The following is a 25,332-nucleotide window of genomic DNA, read 5'->3' on the forward strand; positions in this document are numbered from 1 at the left end:
TGCTGAGACAGTACAGGAAAGTCAGTGTTGGCTCTTTACTTTGGAAAACAAACACTGCTGGGAGTTGAGTTTTCAAAAAAAGGGACAGGGTTTGCTCCTGTTATGGTCAATGGGAGAGGATGCCAGGCCCAGAAACGTAAGGAAGTCTGTGAGTTTGGCTAAACTGACAGTACATCAACCACCAACAACTTTTGGGGAGACATTTCCTTTTGAAACCTAGTTTCAGTAGATCCAGAGGAGTTAGCCGTGTTAGTATTCTTTTTGATTTAGTTTCAGTAGGACTCTTATTAAAGAGCCAACGTGGTATAGTGATTACAGTAGGATCTGGGAGACCCAAATTCAAATCCCCACTCTGCCATGGAAGCTTGCTGGGTGATCTTGTGCCAATCAAACATTCTGTACCTAACCTACATCACAGGGATGTTATAATGAGAAAATGGAGGAATGGAGAGTAACGTAAGCTGATTTAGATCACCACTGGGGAGAAAGGCAAGGCATAAAATGAAATATTTAGCGCTCTCTTTTTAAAAAAATAAAAGTTCGATCGTTCTCCAGTCCAATAATGAAAAGCACCCATCCCATATTTCAACACTGGATCATTTTTTAAAGTTCAGATCATTTATTGAAGAAAATACCAAGGGCATCAAATGCCATAATGGTGGCAAGTCACTAAACAAATGTCACAAACAAACACTGATCAAAGCAGAACAACATTTTACTTCATTACAATGTGCGCATCTGATATTGCTCATCTAGGGCTTCCCATAATGGGGTGAGGGGAGAAACAGATGGAACGGCTTTACTGGTGTTTGTGGGGTGGGGGAATCCATTCTTAGCTGGAATCAGACCTCAACACCAATTCAAAAGCAGAATTAAGAACAAGGCACATTGCTAATCACGTCTATTAATAAGATCTAGTGGCAAATCAGAAACCGCTAACACAGAGATCTGGATATAGCCTTCCCTTTTGTAAAATGGGCAGCGTTTCCAGAAGCAGAGGCTGTGAGCCAAAAGGAAGAAATCGCCTCAGGCACTAAAAGCTAAATGGTTGGTGAGGGGGAGGACAAGACACCAAAAGATCTAAGATCCAATTCCTCTGGCACAAGCCAGAGGAAGTTCTGTCCAAGCCTTACTGAAAGGCATGGCACAGCAGGATTGTACCCCCTGCTACTTAGAGTGAAAGAGCAGGTGTTGTTTGGTTTCTCCACCTCAGGCAAGAAAAAACCTTGGTACGGTCCCATTATAATTTCTTGATTCTTCTTCCGGCCCATGCCCAATATTTACCAAACTTGTATAGATTCAGAACCCATCTGCTGGAACCTTAGATTTGTGGACAAGGATCCCAAACTATTCTATATGGTTTGTTACAGGCCCCGTTTTATCAACAAACGGACAAGGAACCACCACCACCAGTGGGGTTCAGGGGTTAAAATGTCAGATGAGGCTCTGGGAGACCCAGATTTGAAGCCCCATTCTGCCACAGAAGCTTGTTGGATGACCTTGGGCCATCAGGCTCAGCCTAACCTACCTTACAGGGTTATTGGGAAGATAAAATGGAAGAAAGGAGAACGATGTATGCCTCTATGGATCTCCACTGAGAAAAAGTGGGTACAAATTAAGATTAAAAAATTACTAGCCTTCCTTATATATGGATTTTGACAAGGAAGCGAATGGTAATTACAAAGTCAAGCATTAGCAAGGAACCAGTAACGACAGGCCCAGTTTGACAAGCAAGGAGATGGTAGTCATAGGCTTGGTTTTGACAAAGAGCTCAAACAATCTTTCAACAATCACAGTGGAAGGTTTCAACTTTTTTGCTTCAATTGAAAAAAATTGCAGCAACATAGCAATAGCCACCATCCTTTCCCCTTGAAACACAGTTCCTCAGAGGCAAAATGCTGCCCTTCCGTTCAGCTCCCCAATTCAATGTAATGCCCCCTTTCCATCAACCCACTTTGGGCTGATTCACTGGGCAGCATCAGAGGATCATAGAGAATTCCTGGCAGTTGCATAATCTCACTGCTGGAAGTGCTGAGACCATTTAGGATGCCCGGCAGTGGAAAGAACAGTATGTAGAGCACATGGGGTGAAGAGATTGAAGTCCTCGAGTACAGGAAGCTGCATCCCATCCTGTGACTCAGACTTGCTATCTGATCAGCTTTTACTAAGTGAATGAAGTAGGCCATTTTAGCCAACCAGTTCTTGCTCAACAAGCAACTGTTTTTTATATTCACCCAAAGTGAACACTGGTGGAACAAACATGTCTGAAAGGGGCTCAGTTTGACAATCAACTTTAGATTCATAAGGAAATCAGAAGATCATTCCCCACATAAAGCCCCAATGCTAAACTTTTGATTGCGGAATGAAACAGGTTGTCTAAATCAGGCCTCTGAAACCTTTCTGAGCCTGTGGGCACCTTTAGAATTCTGACACAAGACGGTGAATGAAGCCACAAAATGGCTGCTGCAGGAGGCGGAGCCAACCACAAAATGTCAGGAAGTGAGATCATGCAGAACTCTAATAGTTACTCTCAATATTTTAGCAGGATACTTTTTTTAACAGGATACTTTTTAAAATGAACATATCATTTAAAAATATTTTCTTGCATACACACCATCAGTCACACAATGAAGATCCTTGTGTTGTGATGGCAGTTGCTGCCAAAGCAACATTTTTCAAGATCTGCACAGCTATCCAGGTCTCCAGTGACCAGTCAGAAACTTTGCTGGACAAAAGCCCCATTTGGTCCCTCACACTTTCTAAAAACACTTGGTTTATAACAGAAATGATATCAGCAGCAGAGATGGGCACGAACCGGAAAAAACCCGTGGGGTTCGTGGTTCGTCGCATTTCATGAACTACAAACTTTCACGAACCTGCCTTAGTTTACGAACCAGTTCTTTTGGTTCATGAAATCGTCACAGATCAGCAAATCCAGGTCAGCAAATTGTCACTTCTGGGCCAGCAGAAAGCCACTTCCGGGTCAGCAGAAGGTCTGCAGGAAGTCCATCTTAGGAAACTGATTGATCGGCACCAGGCTGTCTGCAGTGACAAACCAAAAACTGAACCAAACGAACCAGCCTAAAGTTTATTGCAGTTCATCTGAAATGGGCTCTGACGAACCACTGGTTCACGAACCACGAACTGGCTTAGTTCGTCACGAACTTTGGTTCGTATTTTGGTTCGTGCCCATCTCTAATCAGCAGGCACTATAGTACCCATAGGCACCACACTGGGGGGCTTAGTCTAAAAAAATGTAGCTGGTCTAAAATACTGTGGCCTCATTTGATAAGGAAGTATTGATGCAAGTCAGGATCCCAAAGGATCCTTCAGTTCATATTTCTTAGCATGAGCCCACTGCTACCTAGCAAACTGCTTTTGAAACTGAGGGCATTTTCAAAAGGACCTATTGATATGACATATGGGGGGGAAAGAGTCAGTAATCTTTTGGATGTGCCATTATTCCTAGACATCCAAAAGAGCTTTTCCAATCTCAGCTGAACTTTTTTATCAACTGGGAACATCTTTTCTTTTCCAGACTAATCTGTAGCCTAAACAGGTGATGGTGGAGTGCTGGAAATGAAAGGATTAGTATCTTTAAATATGCTTCTTGTATCCTGAGCTATGATTTTGGCACTCACCCAGCATCAGAACTCAAATGACACCAGGCTGGCTGGAGGGAGATTTTTATGGCTTGTCTAAAGTATGACAGAATCAGAGACTACTGCTTGTCATCAAGAACCTTTCTGCTGACCCAGTTCAACTCCGTTTGTGGTACAGGATGAATGAACATCTGAGTTACTCCTGTCTTGGGAGAAGTTTCTGACTTGCTGCCTGGAGGAAACTGCAGTTAAGGGGAAACAGCAGTAGGCAATTGAACAACCCTGCCCTGACATCTGTGCATTCCATAATGTGGGCAGTGTTTCCAAAGGTGTGAGCTCATTATACCGGCTACCTCAGTTTCTCCCACTTTTATAAGGAACTATGTCCATGTCACACACCATGAACGTAGTACGGCGTAGAATTCTAATCAGATGGGAGTTAAGGAGGGAGACCAAAAACGGTCAGATATGCTCACAAAATTCGACCCAAAAAAGGAAGGAATGCCATTCCAATACTACACAATCCCAAAATGGAGCAGGAAAAGCTCTGCTTAAGTTGTGGGGTTGTCAAAGGGGCAGACTTGCCATTTAACTTACATGGAAATCTAGAGGGCTGTCGGTAGCCAGGAGCAAGCAGAGGCAATCGCCAGCAACTCTGCCCTAGCCTAAGGGGACACTTCACCTGTACTCTTTAGCGGCCATGGCAGTTTGTGTCAGTTCACCATCTGTCTCCTGCACTGCTTCAAGGTTTTTTTGGTGGGGGTGGGGCGGTCAATGCAGCAAGTGAGCTAATGTCCATTGCAGCCCCGCTTTGCCGAGTGGCCCTGCAGTGCTAGCCTGTAGCACCACAAAGGTTGCTCATCTTGGCCTCCTCTGTTTTCACTTCCCAGTCCACTCGTGGGTTGTCATGCACATGAGCGTGAAAAATACATCCTTTTTCATAAGGGACTGGCGCAATTTTGTGGCTGGAGGGCAGAGGCGCACTGCAAAACCCCAATTTTCACCACTTAAGGTTGGAGAAAGAAGAAAAGTTATCAGTGACTGGAAGCATTCACGCTCTCCCTATGAAGATAGCTACAGTGTAGACAGAACCATAGACACAGTGGGTTCATTGTACAGAATATATCCCTTAGTAAATATATACAGAAACAGAGATGGGGATGATACGCCCCCTTGATCAAGCATGCTAGCCAAAGTGCTTCAGAATGGCTCCTTTTGTTCATTCCCAGGTCCCGGCACTTCCCTTCAGCATGCACTCTCCTCACACACTACATGGCACCTGTGCACCGCTCCTCCAACTGCAAAAAACTGAGCTGTGCTGGCACCTGATACGTTGTTGTGCTTTCCTCAATTCTGAAGGCTCCTGGTTTTGCAGTGAAGCCTGGCAGGGTCTGCTGCATACCATCTGCTGCCTCAGTTCAAACAGGTCTTTCCTCCTCCAGATGCCTGGCTGTAGATATAGATAGTACCAGCACCGTGCGGCCAGGGTGCCATTTGCTGCATCAAGGAAGTATAACGACCAGGTGTGGGGGGAGATCTTACGATTTTCTGCTATTCACAGTGTTCAGGAATTATGGCAAATGCTACCTCTCAAAAACCAATCACAAGATTAAGAAAACGGATATTACGTGGGTAGTTTCAGGTAGGTAGTCTTGCTGATTTGCAGTCGAAGAACAAGATTCAGGTCCAATAGCACCCTAAAGACTAACTAGATTTCCATGGTATGAGCTTTCAAGAGTCAAAGCTCTCTTCGTCATGTAGGACCTCAAGCTGTGTTTTCTGCAATCCAGATGTTGGAAGCTAAGCAGCGTTGGCCATGGTTGGTACTTGGATGGAAAACCACCAAGGAAGTCCAGGGTTGCTATGCTGTGGCAGGAAATAACAAACCACCTCTGAATGTCTTTTGCCTTGAAACCATAAGGGGGGTGCAGCTTGACAACACTTTACACACACATGGCTTTCACAATTTCTGATGTGGTATCCTTGGGTTACAGATAAGAGATATCCATTCCACTCTCTCAATTTTAGGCCTAAGAGAACAGTTGTGGGAGCACATGAATCCACAGAGAGCAATCGTTCTAAAAAGTTCACTCCTCCTCCTGTGCTAGCTGAGTTTGAGTCAAGAGCTACAGCTTCAAACTGATTTTAATTCTTTGTCAAAACAGTGATCTATCAGATTTGTGTGCTTGCTCCCACACCTTCCAATCAATTCTGAAAGCGCCAGGGCCACCACTGTTTGAACACACAGCCATAGAAGCTTGGATTATGATTATGTCAGTTGAAGAATAAGGAGTGGTGTCAGCAGTGGGATTGGCACCAGGAGTGGAAATGGAGGCAGGGCTAGCAGTGGCGAGACTACCAAATGGCATTAAATGAAACATTCCAAATTTCAGCCAACTAGCAAATCATCTTCTTGAAAACCTATCTTTTCCATTCAAGACCTTCTATACTGATCAGGCAAAGTCTTGTCACAGCACCAGTTAGCGCTTAAAGACATGGAAGACCTCTAGGAAGTTATTCCTGCATTTGAAAGCTGGCACAATTATTGTGTTGGAATGGATTAATATATACAAGTGACGCTAAGACAGACCAACTAACTGCAGGATGCTGGAGAGTGATCTCTAGTTTATGTTTTCACCCTGCAGCGGATTGCCTACAAAGAATCACAGGATGTCATGTTTGTAATTACTGGGAGTCTCAAGAATGATTTGTAAAATGCTTCTGTTTCTTTAAATTTTAGTAAGAAAGAACAGCCCTAATCCCACACTGATTTAGAAAAGAACAAGGACAAGATTTCCTCATATACGTAGATTATCAAACAAGTTACGTTTGAGATGTAACAGAATATTCTCCAACCCAATAGAAAGGCGATAGCCATTGTTTTCCTGCTCTGCTTGGGAATTTATGGAGGCACCTGGCTGTCTACTGCTGAAAACAGTCAATTCTTCTACTTCAATCTGGTATCATTTTTCTTTTATTTGGAATGGCCCAAGTTACCACAAGAACCTTCTAATGTTTCTCAAGTGAAGGACGAGATTAAGTTTTACAAAACTTGCAAGACTGAAAAAAAAGGAACAATTCATAATGTCTCAAGTCCCATATGAGCTTTCTGGTGATGAATGAGCTTGTCTTTCCGCAGGAAGGTTTTTTGACACACAGAGCATTCATAGGGTTTTGCTTCCACGTGGGTCCTCTGATGCCTCACCAGCTTCTCTTTCTGGAAGAAGCTTTTTCCACACTCAGAGCACGTGAAAGGCTTTTCACCTGTGTGGATTCTTTGATGCCGGATCAGTTGGGCACTCTGACAGAAGTTTTTCCCACACTCCAGGCACCCATAGGGCTTCTCTCCCGTATGCATGCGGAGGTGAATGTCAAGGTACGATTTCCTGCTGAAGTTCTTCCCACACTGAAGGCATTCATAAGGTTTCTCCCCCGTGTGCATCCTCTGGTGTCTGATCAACTGTCCTCTCTGGCAGAAGCATTTCCCACACTGGGGGCAGGCGTAGGGCTTCTCCCCTGTGTGGATTCTCTGGTGCCTGATCAGCTGGCCGCTCTGGCAAAAGCTTTTGCCACACTCCAGGCACTCATAAGGCTTCTCTCCAGTGTGTATCCTCTGGTGGGTCACCAGGGATGACTTGTTGCTGAAGCTTTTCGCACAGTGAAGGCATTCGTAAGGCTTCTCACCTGTGTGGATTCTCTGGTGGGTAATGAGATGGGACCTGGTGCTGAAGTGTTTCCCGCATTGGAGGCATTCATAAGGTCTCTCCCCCAAGTGGATCCTCTGGTGTGCAAGCAGGTTCTCCCTCTGGCAGAAGCTTTTCCCACACTCGAGACACTCATAGGGCCTCTCTGCTGTATGGATCATTTGGTGCACGATAAGTCCCGACTGGTGTTCAAATGTCTGCCCGCACTTGCGGCACATGTGGCTCTCCTCCCCCATCTGAATGACGCCAAGGGTCTCCGCTGTGATGTTCTCCAGTTTCTGGATGGATATACCCCACATCTTCACGGCCTGGTACCGCTGCTGCCTGTCAGACTCGTAGCCCTGATCGCAAGGTTCTGACTTCACAGAAGTGTCCCTTCGGGATCCTCCTATTAAGGTCCCCAGCAACCCTGCTGACTCAGAGCCATCCTGATTAGTCATCTCGTCCTCATTCTCACTGGCCATGCCATCGCCTTGTTGGGATGAGAGACAGAAATGGACAGGAGTCATTTCACATAAAGGAGAGGAAAAAACAGGAAATAGTTAGCAGAAAGGATCACTGAGATGTTGGGAGACCTTCTCCTTGCTGTTTTTTGCAGCCAGGTACACCACAGGGAGTGGGGGGGGGGGGAAGGCCCTGGAAAAGGCCCTGCTCCAGTCCTACCCTCCCAGCAGAAGAAGGGAGAAAGAGCCAACTCCTTGCCCACCTAGCATTGTGCAACCTTTCTGTGCCACTCAGCTGACCCAGCCCAGGTCATGAGCCTGCCAGGAAAAGTCCCGGTGCCTGTAGCAGCCAATTCACCTCTATTTTCTGTGCTGTGGTACTCAGCGGAATTCTGCTTTGGAGCCTCCATTTATCTCTTATGACTAAAAGCCATTGATAGGTCTACCCCCCATGAACAAGGACCATGGCTCAATGGTAGAGCATCTGCTTAGCATGCAGAAAGTCCCTGGTTCAATCCCAGCATCTCTGGATTAAAAAAAAGAGAGAGCGCCCTGGCTGTAGGTGATGTGAAAGACCTCTAAGATCCAGGAAAGCTGCTGCCAATCTAGTAGATTATACTGACCTTGATGGACCAAGGGTCTGATTTGGTATTAGGTAGCTTCCTATGTGTTCAACATGCCTAGCCCTTTTTAAAAAGCTTTCTAAAGCCAGTAACCATCACCACGACATCATCTAGTCAACAGTGCCATAGCTCTGGAAACAGATCCAAATTACTAAATTATTTTGACAGGGAGGAGAGGCATTCATTGTCTTAGTGCCTGAAGCAACTTGAAATGTTTTGGACCTAGTGCTGTCTTTCTTAATCTCATGTGCATAATACACATGTTCTCTCTCTTAGGACAAATATTCAAAGCGTACAGGCTATGGGATTTTTCCATCATGCCCTGAAACATCTTTTCCTCCCACCATCCCCTCTTGAAAACTTGGGTGACATTTTATTTAGCTGTAAAATTAAAAAACAAAACAAGAATTACAGTGACTTGAGGATTCTCCCCAACCTAGTGGGTAAACACCACCAACTGCAAAGTTTAGAACGTAATATTTATTTATTTGCTTCATTTATGTCCACTGTTTCTCTCCAATGGGGACCCAAAGCAGCTAATATTTTCTTCTTCCATTTTATCCTCACAAACAACCCTGTAAGGGAGGTTAGGTGGAGAGTGAGTGACTGACCCAAAGTCACCTAGTGACCTACCATGGTGGATCAGGGATTCAAACCAGATCTCCTTGATCCTAGTCCAGCGTTCTACCTGCTACCCCACCTTGGTTCAGGGAAGTTCTTAAATCCCTTTCTTTTGTAAAGGCAGGGATATCTTCCACCCGCCTTGTCTGCGTAACCTTTATCCCCAGTATGGACTACAAAAAGGCTCACGTTGTTCTCCTCTCCTCCAATTTATCCCCACAACAACAACCCTAAGAGGTAGGCTAGGCTGAGAGCATTTGACTGGAACAAGGTCACTATGGCAAAGTGAGAATCTGAACCTGGGCTTCCCTGATCCTAAATATAGTCCAACCACTGAATCACACTTGCTTTCAATTATGCATCACCTGAATGTTTTCCTTGGCAGAATTTCAAGCCAGGTAAATAAATGTCGCTGACCAACACCTACCCTACATCTATTTATTTTTGTCCAGCAATACATCCAACTGCTTTGCAGTAGCCCACGGATCCATCTAATCTTCCAGAATTATCTAATTCAACTAGCTCAAGCTGCTCCAGGGATTCTTTCCTAGCTCTCTTGTCCCAGATCCTTTTAAATGGAGCTGTCAGAGACAGAATCTGGGACCTTCTGCATTCACAGACATGTTCATAGAGGAGAGGCCTATCAGTGGCTAGTAGCTATGGTGATTGGAAAGAACCTCCATATACAGAGGCTGCAGACCTCTGAATACCAGTGCTAGGAGGCAGCTTCAGGGAAGGCCTCTGTCTCTATGCCCCCAGAGTAACTGGTTGGCCATTGTGTGAGACAGGCTCTTCTGATGTCCCTAAAGCAGGGACTTCTTCACCATGGCCCCTCTCTGGAATGGGCCACTCACTCTCACAGTGCTGCAGAGTTGGCAAAGAAACATCCTCTTGGAATCTTCCTGGGAAAATCTCCAATGACTCTTCTGGTCTAGAGATATCTAGCTTCAGGTCTTCTTCTTTGACCCCACTCACAGTGGCATCATCTGTCAAGAGATAAAGAGACAAACCTGGAAAATTACAGCCTCTCTCTTCTGAGTCCACAATCTATGAGTGCGTCATCAAATTGTACAATCCAAGAATGAGATACTGGATGCTAAATCCAGCAAACCCAAAAGTCTGAATTTCCTTCTTTAAAGAAGTGACAGAGATGTTTCTAGTCATCATGGTTGCAGAAGCAAGACTGAAAAAACTGCATGGACAATGGCTGGAAGGGAAGTGGTTATATAAGGAGCCTTACAGCAGTAGCAAGGCCAGGTTGCCCTGATTTTTGGGATGTCTCAGGAGCAAGATGGGGAGATGAGTTCCCTGGCCTTCCCCCATGCATTGAGTAAAGAAACACTTTCCTTGGTAGATTTTTCAACCATATGTCATGTAGTAGCTGGGCTGTCATTCACAATGCTACAGAGGCAATCAGTACAGCAAGGCAATTATATCACTGAAAACAAATGAAGCCAACTAAGGACAGAGCTTCCTTAGTCAGTCACATGGGTCATCCTGACCAATCAAAGATCACAGACTGACACTAGATGATGTCACAACACTACATAGCTAATCAGATTTGACTTTGGGAATTCCCAGCGATTCGATCACTGGGAATAAATGACGTCAGTTCAGCAAGGGCAGTATGTGAACAAACAAACCCTTCTGAAGACATGTGAAATGCGTCACTGAAAAACTGCCGAGTGGGTGTGTATGTGCTTGCATGCATCATGCGCATTTGGACACAAAGGTTGTAGAACAGCATCGAGATCTTTCAGCTCAGCTCTCTTCAAAACTGAAAAGGTCGATTATCACAGGCATGAAACAAAAAACCACAAGCCCTTGGAGAAGACTCCAGATTTCTCACATGTGATTTAACCTACCTGAAAAACTTTCCATTTCCTTGGAATCATGGAGGAACGCATCTCCTCCTTCTTCCAGCCAAGAGATGAGATCAGGTTTGGGAACCCAAAATCCTTTACAGGAGGAAACAAAACACAAAGAGATAAGCCTGACACTTTCAAATACGAAAACAGGATAGACATCAAGATCCAACCACGTGGGTCCACCTCGCATCCTATCAGGCAAACATATGCTGGGAGTTCACTGCTCAAAACCTGATTCCCAGGGGCTCACTTCAGGCCTGGAAATGGGGGGGGGGATTAAGCCCCCTATCCTCATGTGATGCACTCCAGATCTAAATCACCTGTGAGCAGAACCACAAGTGACAAAAGGCACAGATTGGACACTTGCCAGCTTCCCTCAAGTTTTGGCGGGAAATGTAGGCAGCTTGGCGGAATGTTGGACAAGTGACAGTTGAAAAGTCCATTGGACAGCAGTCGGAGAGCCAAGCTGCAAGACCAGGATGCCTACATTTCCCATCAAAACTTGAGGGAAGCTGACAAGTGTCCAATCTGTGCCTTTTGTCACTTGTGGTTCTGCTCTGAGAATCAAGTTCCAAACATGCAAGTCCAAAAGCATGCCTGATCAACAGGATCCTGGACAGGCCAGTAAACAATGTTCAGTTAGCCCGTACAGAGGTGTGAAGCCCATGTCTTTGCTGTACTGTTTGAGACGGCAGACAACTGAATATTCTTCCATATCCTCCCCCACCCACACCAAATTCCCTGTACATAGAGAATTAGGATATCAAGGAGAAAGCTAGGCTAGAACCTTTCTGTGTAGAGGAAACTATTTTTGGACAGAGGTGTATTCAGACCCATCCTCCCCTCCCCTCTGAAGGGTACAGCCAGGTGTAGATCAACCTCCTCAATGAGAACTAGGCCATTGACTATACCCCCAGCCTTTTTTCTTCTGTTGCCTTCCTCAACAGAAGGGCAACCCAAAAGGCCAATCAGGTCCTTTATGATTTCCACTGTAATGTAGCAGTTAGTGTATCAGACTGAAATTGGGAAGACCCAGGTTCAAATCCTCACTCTGCCATGAAGCTGACGGAATGACCTTGAGCCAGTCTCTCTCTCTCTCAACCAAACCCATTTCCGGGATAAAATGGAGGAGGGGAAGAACAATGCACACTGCTCTACAGTCTTTGGAGGAGGGGACAGATACAAACTAGAGGTCCCTGACTGCCGTTATCAAGACTGGGTGAAGAACTTCTCTCCTCTGTGGGGATGATCATGTCTACGATTCACACTTCACAATAGGTAAAACGCTGAGAAAGCCACAATGAATTTCCTCCTTCAGTACCTGTCAAGCAAGGGTAGAGGGATCCTTACCCAGAGCACCCACATTTTCATAGTTCTCCATCATGACTTCCCTGTACAGAGTTCTCTGGCCTTGACCCAGCACAGCCCATTCCTCCTCACAGAAGCAAACGGCTACCTCCTCAAAACTCACCAGGCCCTGAAAACAGAGAAACTGTTACTTCCTCCTGGCCTGCCCAGGCATGATGTGAGAATCCACCTTCTTCAGCAGTCATGTGCTTTTACTTAGGGTGCGATAGTGATGCAGTCCTGTTGCGAAGAATATGCGCAAGAAGATCCCCCCTCTCCACTTTTACCCAGACATGAATACACTGAGGGGCCCCCAGGCAATGCAGTTAGAGTAGGCCAACGGTCCCTGCAGGACAGCATCCTGTTTCCAACAGTGGACAGCCACTGGGAAACACAAAAGCAAAGTCAATGGGGCATTGGGTTCAAATCTCTGCTCAGAATCAAGCCAGGTGACAACACTGGATTTCTGCTCCCATCTCTTTGGTTTTTTATAAAAAATCCATATGTGGATCGAGAGTGTCCTGGGCTCATTTTCCTGATGTAAGGAATAAGTAAGGATTGCTAAAATGGGTGTAGCAGTTTGAACACACTATTTGCATATTATTTTATTATTGTTGTTTTTCTTGCAGCATTCAAGAATTTGCATCTGAAAAATAAGTGGCTAAAAGACTGCGCAATGAATCACAAAATCCCTGGCTGAAATCTCATCTCCACCCATATTCACTAGGTAGCCTAAGTCAAGTCAGTGTCTCAGTCTCAGCCCCCTTCCCACTTGTAATACAGGGGTAATATTACCAGCCTACCTCACAGGGTTGTTGTATGGGTTAGAAAAAGTATACAAAGTATTCTCAATATCTGAAGTGTTATATAAATGCTAAGTGGTGATGATTATCTTTCCATGCAGAACCATTTTGTCTCCTTGGCAATCGTCTTCAAATCGTTTCAGACCCAGGATTCCACCTTTAACCCCCGAGACAGATGCATAAGAATACCTGAGCCACTAGCATGTGCCAGGAAGTCAGGTGACACCATGGTTACCTGACAGGAAGCGGGGGGGGGGGAGACATAATACAACCTTATTGTTGTCAAGACCTGGACGGGGGGAGCAGACCAAGAGAGCTGGGGATTGGAAACCCTTATGAGGAACAACCCAAGGTCAGGACCAAAGGTCAGACTCTCTCCATCCCCAAGTGATCTCACCCTGTTGTCCAGCTACTCCTCCCAGCATGCTTGGGGTGCGAGGTCCAACAAGCAGCAAAATTAAAATGGTGGCTCTACAGTGGTTCACAATCCAACAGGTGGGGCACCATGCCCCACAGGATGGAAACCACTGTCTTAGAACACCAAGACAGCACTCCCCCCCCCCCATCACCCAGAGACTTCCAGCTTCATCACCAACCATCCCACTTATACCTCCTTAGCAACCTCCTCCCCCTCCCCCACCCCAGCCCTTACCTCAGCTGGATCCAGAGCAGCACAGTGAGGAGACGAACTAGAACCTAGTCTCAGGGGTGTTGTTCCATTGACTACCAGGGAGAGAAAGATAATAATGAAGTTAGTCTTTCCCTGAACACCCCCTCCCCAAAGTATTTCACTAAACTGATATGGGGGTCAAAGTGACCCCAATGCAAGCCACAGAAATAAAAATCTTGGTGGGGTTGCACTGTGCCAGATTCCGTGGGGGTGGGGAGGGGAGGAATCACAACTCTTTAGTACACTTTTCCTTTTGGCAGTAATAGAACAACAGCAAAGAAAGATAATTTTGTCAATTTTTCACCAATTTTGTTTTTGTTTTCAAGGCAATGGTGGTAAAAATACCTCCGCCCCAATTTCTTTGGTCAGTTTGACCCTGGTTTTTTTTCTGGCTAAGGGTTAGGTTCTGAAAGGAGGTGTGTGTGGGAAAAGAGGGGAATCAGGTACAAAAATATATTACACAGAAACATGCACACACACACAACTATGAGAGGTTTGCAGAATTTCATCATTTGGGTATTTTGCACAAAAAAGGGTAGATAGAATTACGTTGATAAGATGGCAATGTCTTAGGGCAGAAGATTCAACGGGAGCAGGAAACACTGGTACATCCTGCCCAACGCAAACCTTTACTGAACAGGCTGGGGTCTTCCTCGTCCTCTTCCTCTTTGACTCCTTTGCAGAGTGGACCTGGTTTGATAGCAGAAGATGGTGAACCCACAGCAGCTGCCTCCTGCTCAGGTGACCCAAGAAGCACCTAAAAAAGTACAGAGGATCTGAAGGGGGGCACCAAAAGGGAAAAGTCTCCATTTCCTCTGGGAGAGGTAAGAATTTCTACCCTCTGAAGACTGATAAGGTATCTTCCCAAAAGCTTGGCCAAGATGACTTACCAAAAGCCGTTAAGTCTTGAACCAGCAGCTCAGGGGATATAGCTTTTGTTTATAAGCAGAAGGTCCCAGGTTCAACCCCTCCTACACAGCATGTGCTGAGGAAAGGCCCTTTTCTGCCTGAGACCCTGGAGAGCTGATTCCAGTCAGATTAAGCATATGGGGGCTGGAAAGACCACTGGGCCAACTCAGTACAAGGCAGCTTCAAATAGTCGTCAGACCCTTCTCTCGTGGCGTAAATGCTCCAAATATTGTTTATGGATCCGCCCCAAGTTCTATCAAGGAATAATTTTTAGCCCTACTGGAGAACCTTGCATGTAGCTAATCAGCACAAGTAAATTTCTCTCCAAAGGGGCAAATAACAGCTCCTTGGGACTGTTTCTGGTCATAAGCCCTTTCTCCCTAAACGCCACAATTCTAGTTCAAATTGGGCCCTGTGCCTAGCTGACAAGACACCAGGCAGACCCATATACAGTGTATTGTTAGGCCCTCAGTGGCTTTGCAAGCAGAGAGCCCCAGCTTCAGTCTCCAAAATTAAAAGATCTCAGGCACTGAAAAAGACATTTCTTTGTCTGAGAACCTTCAGCAGCATTCCCTATCAGAGAAGACAATACTGAGCTAGGCTGACCAGATACTGGACAAGCCCAGGGTTGTTACAGCAATCAGAAATCTATGACAAATAATATTTCTGAGGGCCTGGTCTGAAGTGACAGAAATGTCTCCAAGGAGTACACAGCGAGCTTAACTGTAGCTGTAGCTGGCAGCCCAGCAGGAGAATCAGGGGTGCTGGTGGCAAGGATAATTAGCATTGTGCTAATATGTGGCATCACTTCCTGTTCAAAACTGGAAGTGACATCATCGTGTCAAGGCAACACTCTAGGATTCACCCTATGCTTAAATCACATCGTTTTGGAGCATCTCGCCAACAAAATGACATCATTTCTGGTTTGTGCTGGAAGTGACATCAAAGACCACTCCCCATTTTCCACACACCAACCTGTCACAAGAAATGGGGGGTCCAGGCTGGGAGGTCTTCTGCTATAATGGGAGGACTGGCCATCCCAGTGTCGTTTCCCCCCCCCAGATATTTAATGCCCTCACCTGTTCCCAATGCTCCTCTTGACTCAGGAGGAAATCTTCTGCCAAGGCCACTGCCTGGCTGCAGGTGTCTGGCCCACATTCCCGGACCCAGCTCTGCATTTCCTGAGGTAGGACAGTCAGGAACTGCTCCAGGATCAGCAGCTCCAGGATCTGTTCCTTGGTGCATCTCTCAGGCTTCAGCCAGCGATGACAGAGCTCCCGGAGTTGACTGCAAACCTCTCGAGGTCCCTCAGTCTCTCGGTAGCAGAAATGCCTGAACCGCTTGCGCTGGATCTCAGCACTGATGTTACTGTCACCTCCAAGCACACAGTCCTTTGCTTTCTTGCTATCTCTGTCATCCAAGACTCTCTCATGGTCTAAGGAGATTTGGGCTCCCTCATCCACTGTGGGACACTGGCCAGTGTCAGTGTCTTTCTCCAAGGTGACCAAGGATAACTCATCAACAATCTTATCAACCCGCAGCGCCTCTGGGTTACCACACCCTGCATGATGGGGTTGCAATGCTCTCAGGAATTCCTGCCACTGGGTTTCCCAATGCTGGGCCAACCTTTCTTCCGGTTCCTGTTTAACTAGCTGTGGTGCTATCCTTTCGGGGATCCCTTTGGCGGTCTCGTCGTCATCAAAATGTGTGGCCTTCTCCCTTCTCAGTCCTTCCTCGCTTGTGAGATCCACCTCTTCCATCTTAATTCCCACTGGCAACTCGTGAGCAAAGATATTTTCAAATGGGAGGTCCACAACTGCCACTCCTTCTCCAGACATGACTTCAACCTTGAAGGGGCTGGATTAGTGCCTCTTTTTGCAGAGAAAAAATGTCGCTTTTGGCTTTAGACACAAAAACATAGGGTCATTCAAAAGAGGCTTGGATGCAAAAGATTACGCTAGACGTCATTAACACAGGGGCTGGATGCATTCGAGACCCACGGAAAGGGCTTCTCCCTGAAGAAAAAGAAAACATCCATTCACTTATTCACTGAACTTATTTGCTAGCTAAAGTCTCCATACAAAACACTCACAATAATCACTAGAACCTAATGCTGACAGCTATTGGTATTTATTCATTTTAATATTATAAATTTCTTTTAAATATTTCATTTTTTATTTTATAATAATTTATAATTTTTCAAATAGCTCTGTGATCCACTATGAGGAGGCCTATAAATATGATAAAATAAAAGTCTAACTGGGACTGGGGGGCAATTATAAATGGTTTCAAATAAAAACAGAATAAAAACAACATTATTTATGATCTTACAGGGGACAATTTGCCACAAGAGCCTATTAGTTACATTGCTCTATTATCTAGCAGAATGTGTCTTAGCCTCAGATAGGAAAGTAATAGCGCATTGACAACTACAGGATAGAGTATCACTTCCCAATGGAAATCACAACAGGCACCTCCCATAAATAACTGGATTTTGAAAATGGGGAAAATAGCATTCATGTCTCAATTAACATACCAATGTGCAGGGCTTTTTTCTGGGAAAAGAGGTGGTGGAACTCAGTGGGTTGCCCCCCCCCCGGGAGAAAATGGTCACATGGCTGGTGGCCCCGCCCCCTGATCTCCAGACAGAGGAGAGTTTAGATTGCCCTCCACATGTGGAGGGCAATCTAAATTCCCCTCTGTCTGGAGATCAGGGGGCGGGGCCACCAGCCATGTGACCATTTTCAAGAGGTTCCAGAACTCCCTTCCACCGCGTTCCTGCTGAAAAAAAGCCCTGCCAATGTGTAAGTCTCAAGAATGTTCATGTGAAAAAATAATCAGATAAATTCATCAAGAAATGGCTAGAGTTTGTAATGGTACGGAATGATAAAGTCAGAGGTGGGATTAGATATATATTCTTTAATGTTCTGCAATAAAAATGGAATATTCATTTTTGTATGTTTTTATTTTTAAAAACCCAGTTTTCCTACTGAAACATTAAAGACAATGGCCAAATGAAACAACATCAGCTAAAGCCAGCCTAAAATAAAACAATCCAAGAGGAATTAGTTTGCGGCAGCACAACTATGCAGGAGTCAAATGGCACCTTGAAGACAAACAAGTCGCCCCCAGTATAAACTATTGTAGACTACAGGTCTGACATACCCTCTGTAGGACGTAACAACAGCTGTTAACTAGCTTAGCTGAACTATTTGGGATTACATTATCAACAGTTACTGCTACTGGGCAGGTCTTCCACACAAGCAAGAATTCCCTGCATTTCTCCCCATTGCTGCTGAGCCAACAATTCCTTGCAGCAGTAGCAGCACTTTCAGATGGTGGTTTTCCCCACATTCCCTGGAGTTGCCCTTTTCCCACAACAGAAGGGAAACCCCCTCCAGCAGGGGAAGGGGAAAGGAGGGGAGGGAGAGCTGAAGCCAGCTGTATTACAGCATCCCGGGACTAGAGTTGCTTTCTAAAGTTCATGCAGGTGCAGGAAGACACCACGGTCTGGGAACTCTGAGCCCCTGTCTCTTCCCCTTGGAGGATAAGACGGACTTTCCACATGTTCCTATTTTCCTTCCCCATTAAGCATCTTTAGGTCTTGTGTCTCACTATATTCAGTGGGGCTTATTCCCAGCAGTAACTTGTGCCTCACGCACGTTTAATATATAGCACATAGCAGTGTTCTAGCTAGGTCCCTTGGCTGGGGAGTCTTACTGATTCTGCTTGCTTGTTGTTTTTTTTCTTTTTCCCCCTGCAAGTACACACTGCAATCTTTTTCTGCTGTTCCCATTGGTCTGTATGAGTGCTCCCTGCATGCGCCAAGGAGGCACCTCCTGGGTTGTTTTAAAGCACCTGCTCGTAAAGGTGCAGGGAAAGCCATTCTTTGTTGTAGAGAAGAGATACTTTTGGGGAAGAAGAAAGTGGTTGCCAAGCAACACAACTGTGGGTGCCATGGTGCCCACAGGTGCCAGTTGCGGAAAAACAATGTACCTATTAGCGCTAATCATCATCTCCCTTCTTTTCCTAAGCAAGATGGGTGAGCGAGAGAGAGACAAGACACAGCAAGACAGCCTGACAGAAACTAAGAAAGAACAGGGCCGAAAGAACGGGTCGCCACCACCAATACCTTATTGCTTTGAGCACTGTGTAAAGAAGTTAAGTAAAATCTGCTCTTTGATAATCATGTCCCTTTTCCTTTAATGTTCCTTACCTAAAGAACTATTATTATTCTCTTCATGGTAACAGCAAGCCAATGATATTTGGGTTTGATCTGATGAAATCTTTATCCAGGGGCTCATGGTGACTCTTGGCAGCCCTGATGCTGCCCTACAACCATTATTCACAGCCCGACTGCCTCTGAACATGGAGGCTCCATTTCAGCAGCACCGCTAAAAGCCACAGGTGGACCATAAATGTATCCAATTCTCAAAGAGCTTTGAAAAAACAAAAGCCTTTCAGAACCAAGTTAGGTGTCTTGTGTGCTCTCCCTTGCACCCCACATTTCACACAAAGCTGTATGACTCTCCCACTTTTTACCCAGCTTCAATTCTGTGTTGTTTAATCCCAATTTTATGGGATCATCACTTCCATAGTCATCGTAAGGCACAGCCATACAGCAGTATAGCAAATATAATAAACTAAAAATCTAAAATACAGTATGCTCCAAAGCACAAAGACCCCTTCCTTTTTCCATTCCTCGTATCTGATAATGAGAGCTTTGACTCTTCATACCTTGGAAATCTAGCGGGTCTTTAGGGCGCTATCGGGCCTGGATCTTGCTCTTCGACTGCGGACCAACACGGTTACCCGCCTGAAACGAAACACCCACGTGAGTCGGGGACGGGGATGTGGGCAGACAATCCAGACAAATAAGAGTCTGGAGAAGAAAACGCGGGTTTGCAATTTATCCATCAAGCTTTACATATCGACTTACGTTGCACACAACGGAGTAGATCTTCCTAGATCCCCAAACGTTTACGCTGGAATAACATCCAAAATTATGATGGGGGTGGGGGGGATCGAGCTGGAAGAATGCCTGCCCGCTCGCTCTCGTCTGTCTCCCTCCCTTTGGCCCCCGTTTGCAAACGACGCCCTTTCTCGTCGCTCAGCTCCCCCCGCAAGCCACGCCCCGACGTCTCGTGGGAATCCGGCCGAGCCAGAAAGGCCCGGGGAAAGCAAGGACCCGGGTTGGGGAGGGATGGAGGGCGAGGCAGGAAGGTCCTTTCCTCGCCAGCCTCCCGCTCCTGCTCAACTCCCCACGGGCTTTTCTAGGACTCTGCCAGCCGCGCCGTCGGTTTTAACCCTTTCGAAAGGAGAGCGGGGGGAGCTGAGCGGAGAGAGGGAGCTGTCGCCTCAGAACAAAACACACCGCGTCAGTAGATCGCCTGCCTGGTTGCTGAAGTGTGACTGGCACAAGGTCACCTGGGAAGCTTCCACGGCTCCGCTTTTGCTAGCCGCCTTGTTTGGGCTGAAAGGTGGAATATAAATGTTGTGAGTGAAATTATTTACTAGGAAGCGCTTTCTTCTGTCTGTTCTGAATGCACTGCAGGGCTGCTTCCACACACGTTGGATAATCCACTTTCAATACTCTTTAGTGAACAGTTGAAACTGCTTTTCCATGTGTGGAACAAAATTCCACTTCCAAAGGATTGCTAAAGTGCATTGAAAGTGCGTTATACAACGTGTGTGGAAATGGCCCAGGTTAGTTTCATTGGTGCATAAAAACACAGGAGCAGCTGTGCCAGTTCAGAAAAATGACACATCTTGTCTAGCTTTCGGTCAAATGCTCTTCTTACTCTTGTTTCCTTAGCAACTGATATTCAGAGGTACACTGCCTCTAAACCTGGAGGTTCTCGTTTTAGTCACCCTGGCTCATAGTCATTGATGGATCTTGTTCTCCATGAAACTGTCAAATCCCCTATCAAAGCTGTCCAATACTTGTGAGACCATCACTACATCTTGGGGCAGTTCCACAAATTCACTCTTCTTTGAGTGAAGAACTGCTTCCGTTCATAGCATGGGAGAGGAAGAAAGAAGTGGTTTGTATCCACTTCCTACATTTTATAACCATCTGGTGTGGTTTGCCTCTGGCCAAAAACTTAAGAAAATTTCTTACAGGCTTTTCTTGCTCCTGTCCTGTTCATGGGACTCTCCACAATTCTAACCTGGATCCCTCATACCCCAAATGGAAATCATGTACTTAGACAGGTAAGTTTCACACCTTTGACTTAGGTATGCATTTTCTTCTCACACTAGGCAACAGACAAATGATCCAGGCGAAGGAAGGTACTAGCTACTGAGTCCAGGGCAAATATACATTTCCTCTTGAAGAATTTTTCAAAGATCATAACAATTCAGAGACCACACCATTTGGTGAGTTTGATGAGGTCTGCAAAGAACTCATTGATCCAGAGGAGTTAGCCATGTTAGTCTGTAGTAGCAAAATAGTAAAGAGTCCAGTAGCACCTTTAAGACTAACCAACTTTACTGTAGCATAAGCTTTCAAGAACCACAGTTCTCTGCTTGATTGGAACACACTAAAGAACTCATCGGAATCCTATCTGTTCTAGAAACCCCCAAGGACAAGAACTGAATGTTCAAGGGCAAGAAATGGAAATATTCATGGGGTGAGAATGTCCGTCCATGCTCAAAAGTCATTCAGTATGGCTGTATGTAACCCAGTAGTGGTGGAATTGCATACATGTGTAGATGGTGGGGAAATCTTTTGTTTGTACTCTGTTACTAAGCATTTTTTTAAAAAATCACACTGAGGGAACTCTGTTTCTTTGTTCTGATTCTGGCTTTAGTCAGAATGTGGACTGTATTGAACCCAAAGAAACACACACCAGAAAGAAACCCCAGAGGGGCACTAATTGTGGGAGAAGATTTGGCTGGAGTATGGAAGCTAAGCATGAATGGATCCGTGTGGTGAGAAGCCATGCTCATGCTCTGGTTGTGGGGAAGGTTTTCGACAATGGCCTTTAGCCTTTACTGCAAGCGACAGAATTCTGCCTTTTCTGTGATACAACAATCAGACGGTGCAGCTTTCCCCTTCCCTCCCTTTCCATGCCAGCCCAAGCAGTACCTGTTAAATTTCTACCTGTTGGGTAGCTATGAAAGGCAAAGGGATACAAGAAACCAAGCAACTGGGCTGTGTGTTATCTTTAGCGGCCTTCAGACCTCTGGGAAAAGTGCATTTGGTAGTTTGGAGCCAGTTTGGTGCATTGATTAAAAGCAGCAGGACTCTTATCTGGATAAGCAGGTTTGATTCCCATTTCTCCACTTTAAGCCAGCTGGGTGACCTTGGGTCAGTCACAGCTCTCTTAGAGCTCTCTCAGCCCCACCCACCTCACAGGGTGATTGTTGTGGGGATAATAATAGCATACTTTGTAAACTGCTCTGAGTGGGTGTTAAGTAGACCTGAAGGGCAGTATATACATAAATAATAATAATAATAATAATAATAATAATAATTATATTGTGTTTATTATAATAATAATACATGATAATAATTATTATTATCATCATCATTATCATCATCATCATCATCTTTCAGAAGGTTTCCACTAAATATCTATGAAGAATTTATTCTAGGAGCAGCTCCGACCAATATTTTATTAATCTTTAAACCACTGGACTTCCTATTTTATTATGCTAGAACAGACTACCACAGCTACCCATCTGGAATTATTCCTTCCAGTGAAGTCTCATTATTATATTCATAACACAGTCCAGCCACCAGATGGCATTTCTTTCCCACTTTAAAATGTAACCCAAATCTGAGGAGATTTTTAAACAAGCATTGATCGTTATTACAGTAGCCATAATAGACTGGACTAGCCTAATTTTGGCAGCACTTGGAAGCTAAGCAGGATTGGTACTTTGATGGCAGACCACCCAGGAAGACTGGGGCTGCAATAGTAACTGCAATTATATACCGCTCTTCTCAACATATTGGTGCCTCACTCAGAGCAGCTAACAAAGTCAGTGTTAGTATAATCCCCACAATATAGCTGGAGTGCTGGGGCTGAGAGAAGTGGTTCACCCAAGGCCACCTGCTGAGTTCATGCCAGTAGTGGACAGCTCAACCACTTAACTACTGTGCTAGAAGGCGGCAATGGCAAACCATCTTTGCTTATCCCTTGCCTTGGTGGAACCCAATGTGGTGACCATGAATTGATTGCAACTCAGTGGCACACTTTTGATCATTAATGCTATCCCTGACAAGGGGTTGCCAATGGGCTCTTTAAAATAAAATAAAAAGCTAGAGATTCTGTTTAATATATTGAAATAGTTCCTATATCACATGAAACAATAGCTGGTTAATAAACCAACTCCAAGCCATGGTTGCATATACTGGTGCGATGTGCCCTAATTAAACCAGAGGTGAAGCTGTAAACAAAACTTTCCTCACACTCCATGCACTGACAGGATTTCTCTCCTGTGTGGATTCTCTAATGTGTCACACACCACTTGTGGAATTAACAGTTACAAGATGGGACCTTTAAGTGCCTGCATCCTTTCTCCTTTGCAGCTGAGAGGTAATTTGGTTGGTCATTGTTGGAAGGAGGACACAGAGGTAGTAGGCTTCACAGCTCGAGCAAAGTGATACTAATGCTCACACAATCTTATATTCTCTCTTTCTCCATCTGCTCCTTGATCCCTTTGTTCTATACCTGTCTCCCAGATGATCCTAAGATTACCTTCTGTTTCCCGCCGTATCTCTCCCTTTTAAGATCACTACCGTAGGGATGCTTTTCATCCATTCTCTAAGTACTTCTGAAGACCCCCAGTTTTCCCTAGCTCTCACTGACTGAACTTCCCTCCCTTTGATTTTCCTTTCCTGTCTAATCCAACTTATTTTGACTGCAAGCAAATTTTAGGTGTTTTTTTTTTTTTTTTAGTAATCATGCTGTCCATGGTGCAGCAGTTAAAGCCTCAGAATACAAGGATGAGGAGAGAAGAGTCCATCATACACTTTTCTTTCTCTCACCATCCTTCTCTTTAAAGGACCTCTTAGGCTAACCTAATAAAGGATTGTTGGGGGGATGGGCTGACCCTGGACTCCACCAATGCCCCCTCCTCAGAGGTGGACACAAGTTGGGTGAAGGGAATCAAGGCTAATGACCTCCCTGCCTGGGCCCTCCCTTCTCCTAACCTGCCGCTCCTCAGAGGTTATAAGAGGCTGCTTTGCTCTACATGCCCAGGACCCAGAAGACCCCAGCTGCTGCTAGCTTCCTCCTGTAGCCTGTTCTCAGGTGCAGTCTGCTTAGACTTGCCAAACTTCTGGTGGTGGCTGGAGATCTCCTGGAATTACAACTGATCTCTTGGCCACTGAGAGCAGTTCCCCTGAAGAAAACAGCTGCTTTGGAGGGTGGGCTCTATGACATTATACCCTGCTTGAGGAACCTCCCATTCCTAAATTCACCCTTCCCAGGCTCTACCCCCAACATCTACAGGAATTTCCCATCCTGGAGTTGGCAACCCTGCTACCTGAGCCTGGTTTGTCTTCTGAGGTATGTGCCAGGCCTGCAAGGCTCTAAGGCTGCTGCTAGTGCACCTCTGGGCGGCCTTATCCTTGTTCCTCTCTCCACAGCCCCAGTTGAACTGCCTGCTTGGTGTCTGGGCAAGACTGTGCCTGTCGGAGGTTTCTCTGGAACAGGTGAATGCAGGTTGGGGCCAGCCCCACTGTGCCATGGAAGCATGCTGGAACAAACATTCATTCATAGCTTAGCTGAAGTTTATAGAAACATAGAGCTGGAAGGAATCACAAGGATCATCTAGTCCAACCCTTAGTACAATGCAGGAACTTCACAGCTACCTCCTCCCCTTCACCTCCCTCTGTGGCATGAATATTTTGGGGGGACTGTGTATCCCGCTCGCCACTTCGGTTCTTTGTTCTCGGGAAGCCCCTCACCAAGGCTTGTATAGATGTGAACCTAGCCTGACTCTCCCTGATGCTGTTCTAAGTCTCTGATAGAGAAAGGCACCTTTGTACAGACAAGATCTTAACCAAGACTGGTAGTTTATTATTTTAAAAACAAGAGAAGAGATACAAAGTAGCAAGACGAAGCTCTGAAGCCAGGCCCGTCTGACCTTGACTGTTACACTGCTAGTCAGAGATAGATAAAATCGTTCAAGAAATCATGCAATAATACAGTTTAACTATAATACCCTTTTCCCCAATAAGACAAGAGCTTCTGCCCCTGCCGTTGACAAACTCAGGATGAAACTGGTCTCTGTGATTTACCAAAAAGCAGTCCTGTGGCTACCATTGGAAAGCCCAGGACCAAGCAGGTCCCAGGGCTTCACCAAGAGGCAGTGACGTGACTACCTGTTGGCACGCACAGGACTAAACAGGTCTCTGTGTGTTTCCAAGAGGCAGTGATGAGCATTCTGTAGCTGCATCTTTTATAGGGAAAGATCCCAAAAGTCTGCATGTTTTGACAATCATCAGTTACGTAGGCTTTGTTCTTCTAAAGTATTTCTGATGTGGGGATGGTATAAACATTTTTAAGATAGACAGTTGTCTTGATACTCACATAGGCAAAGGCTGTAAATAAGAAAGGAATTCGTACACTTCACCAGTCATGGACAGGGTCTGTCCTTTTTGGCAGATAAGACAATGTCCTTTAAGCTTCTCTCTCTTGCCCTTCTGTAACTTATGTGTATAGGCCATTTGCCAGTTAACATCTAGCTCATGACTCTATCTGATTCATGTCACAGGAGGGTGTGAA

The 25,332-nt window shown here is 45.4% G+C and overlaps 1 protein-coding gene across 1 annotated transcript; it reads right to left on the reverse strand.

Annotated features, from left to right (window-relative positions):
- Positions 1-617: 617 nt before the first annotated feature.
- LOC129327128 (zinc finger protein 436-like) lies at positions 618-19,747 on the reverse strand. Its single transcript, XM_054975584.1, has 9 exons — positions 19,530-19,747; positions 19,328-19,406; positions 15,670-16,605; positions 14,309-14,438; positions 13,664-13,734; positions 12,212-12,338; positions 10,859-10,951; positions 9,848-9,979; positions 618-7,778 (listed from the first exon to the last, which is right to left on the reverse strand). The coding sequence occupies exons 3-9, from the start codon at positions 16,426-16,428 to the stop codon at positions 6,682-6,684; spliced, it is 2,409 nt and encodes an 802-aa protein (XP_054831559.1). The 5' UTR covers positions 16,429-16,605; positions 19,328-19,406; positions 19,530-19,747; the 3' UTR covers positions 618-6,681.
- Between the last annotated feature and the right edge of the window lie 5,585 nt (positions 19,748-25,332).

This window comes from Eublepharis macularius, chromosome 4, assembly GCF_028583425.1.
Source record: "Eublepharis macularius isolate TG4126 chromosome 4, MPM_Emac_v1.0, whole genome shotgun sequence".
NCBI lineage: Eukaryota > Metazoa > Chordata > Lepidosauria > Squamata > Eublepharidae > Eublepharis > Eublepharis macularius.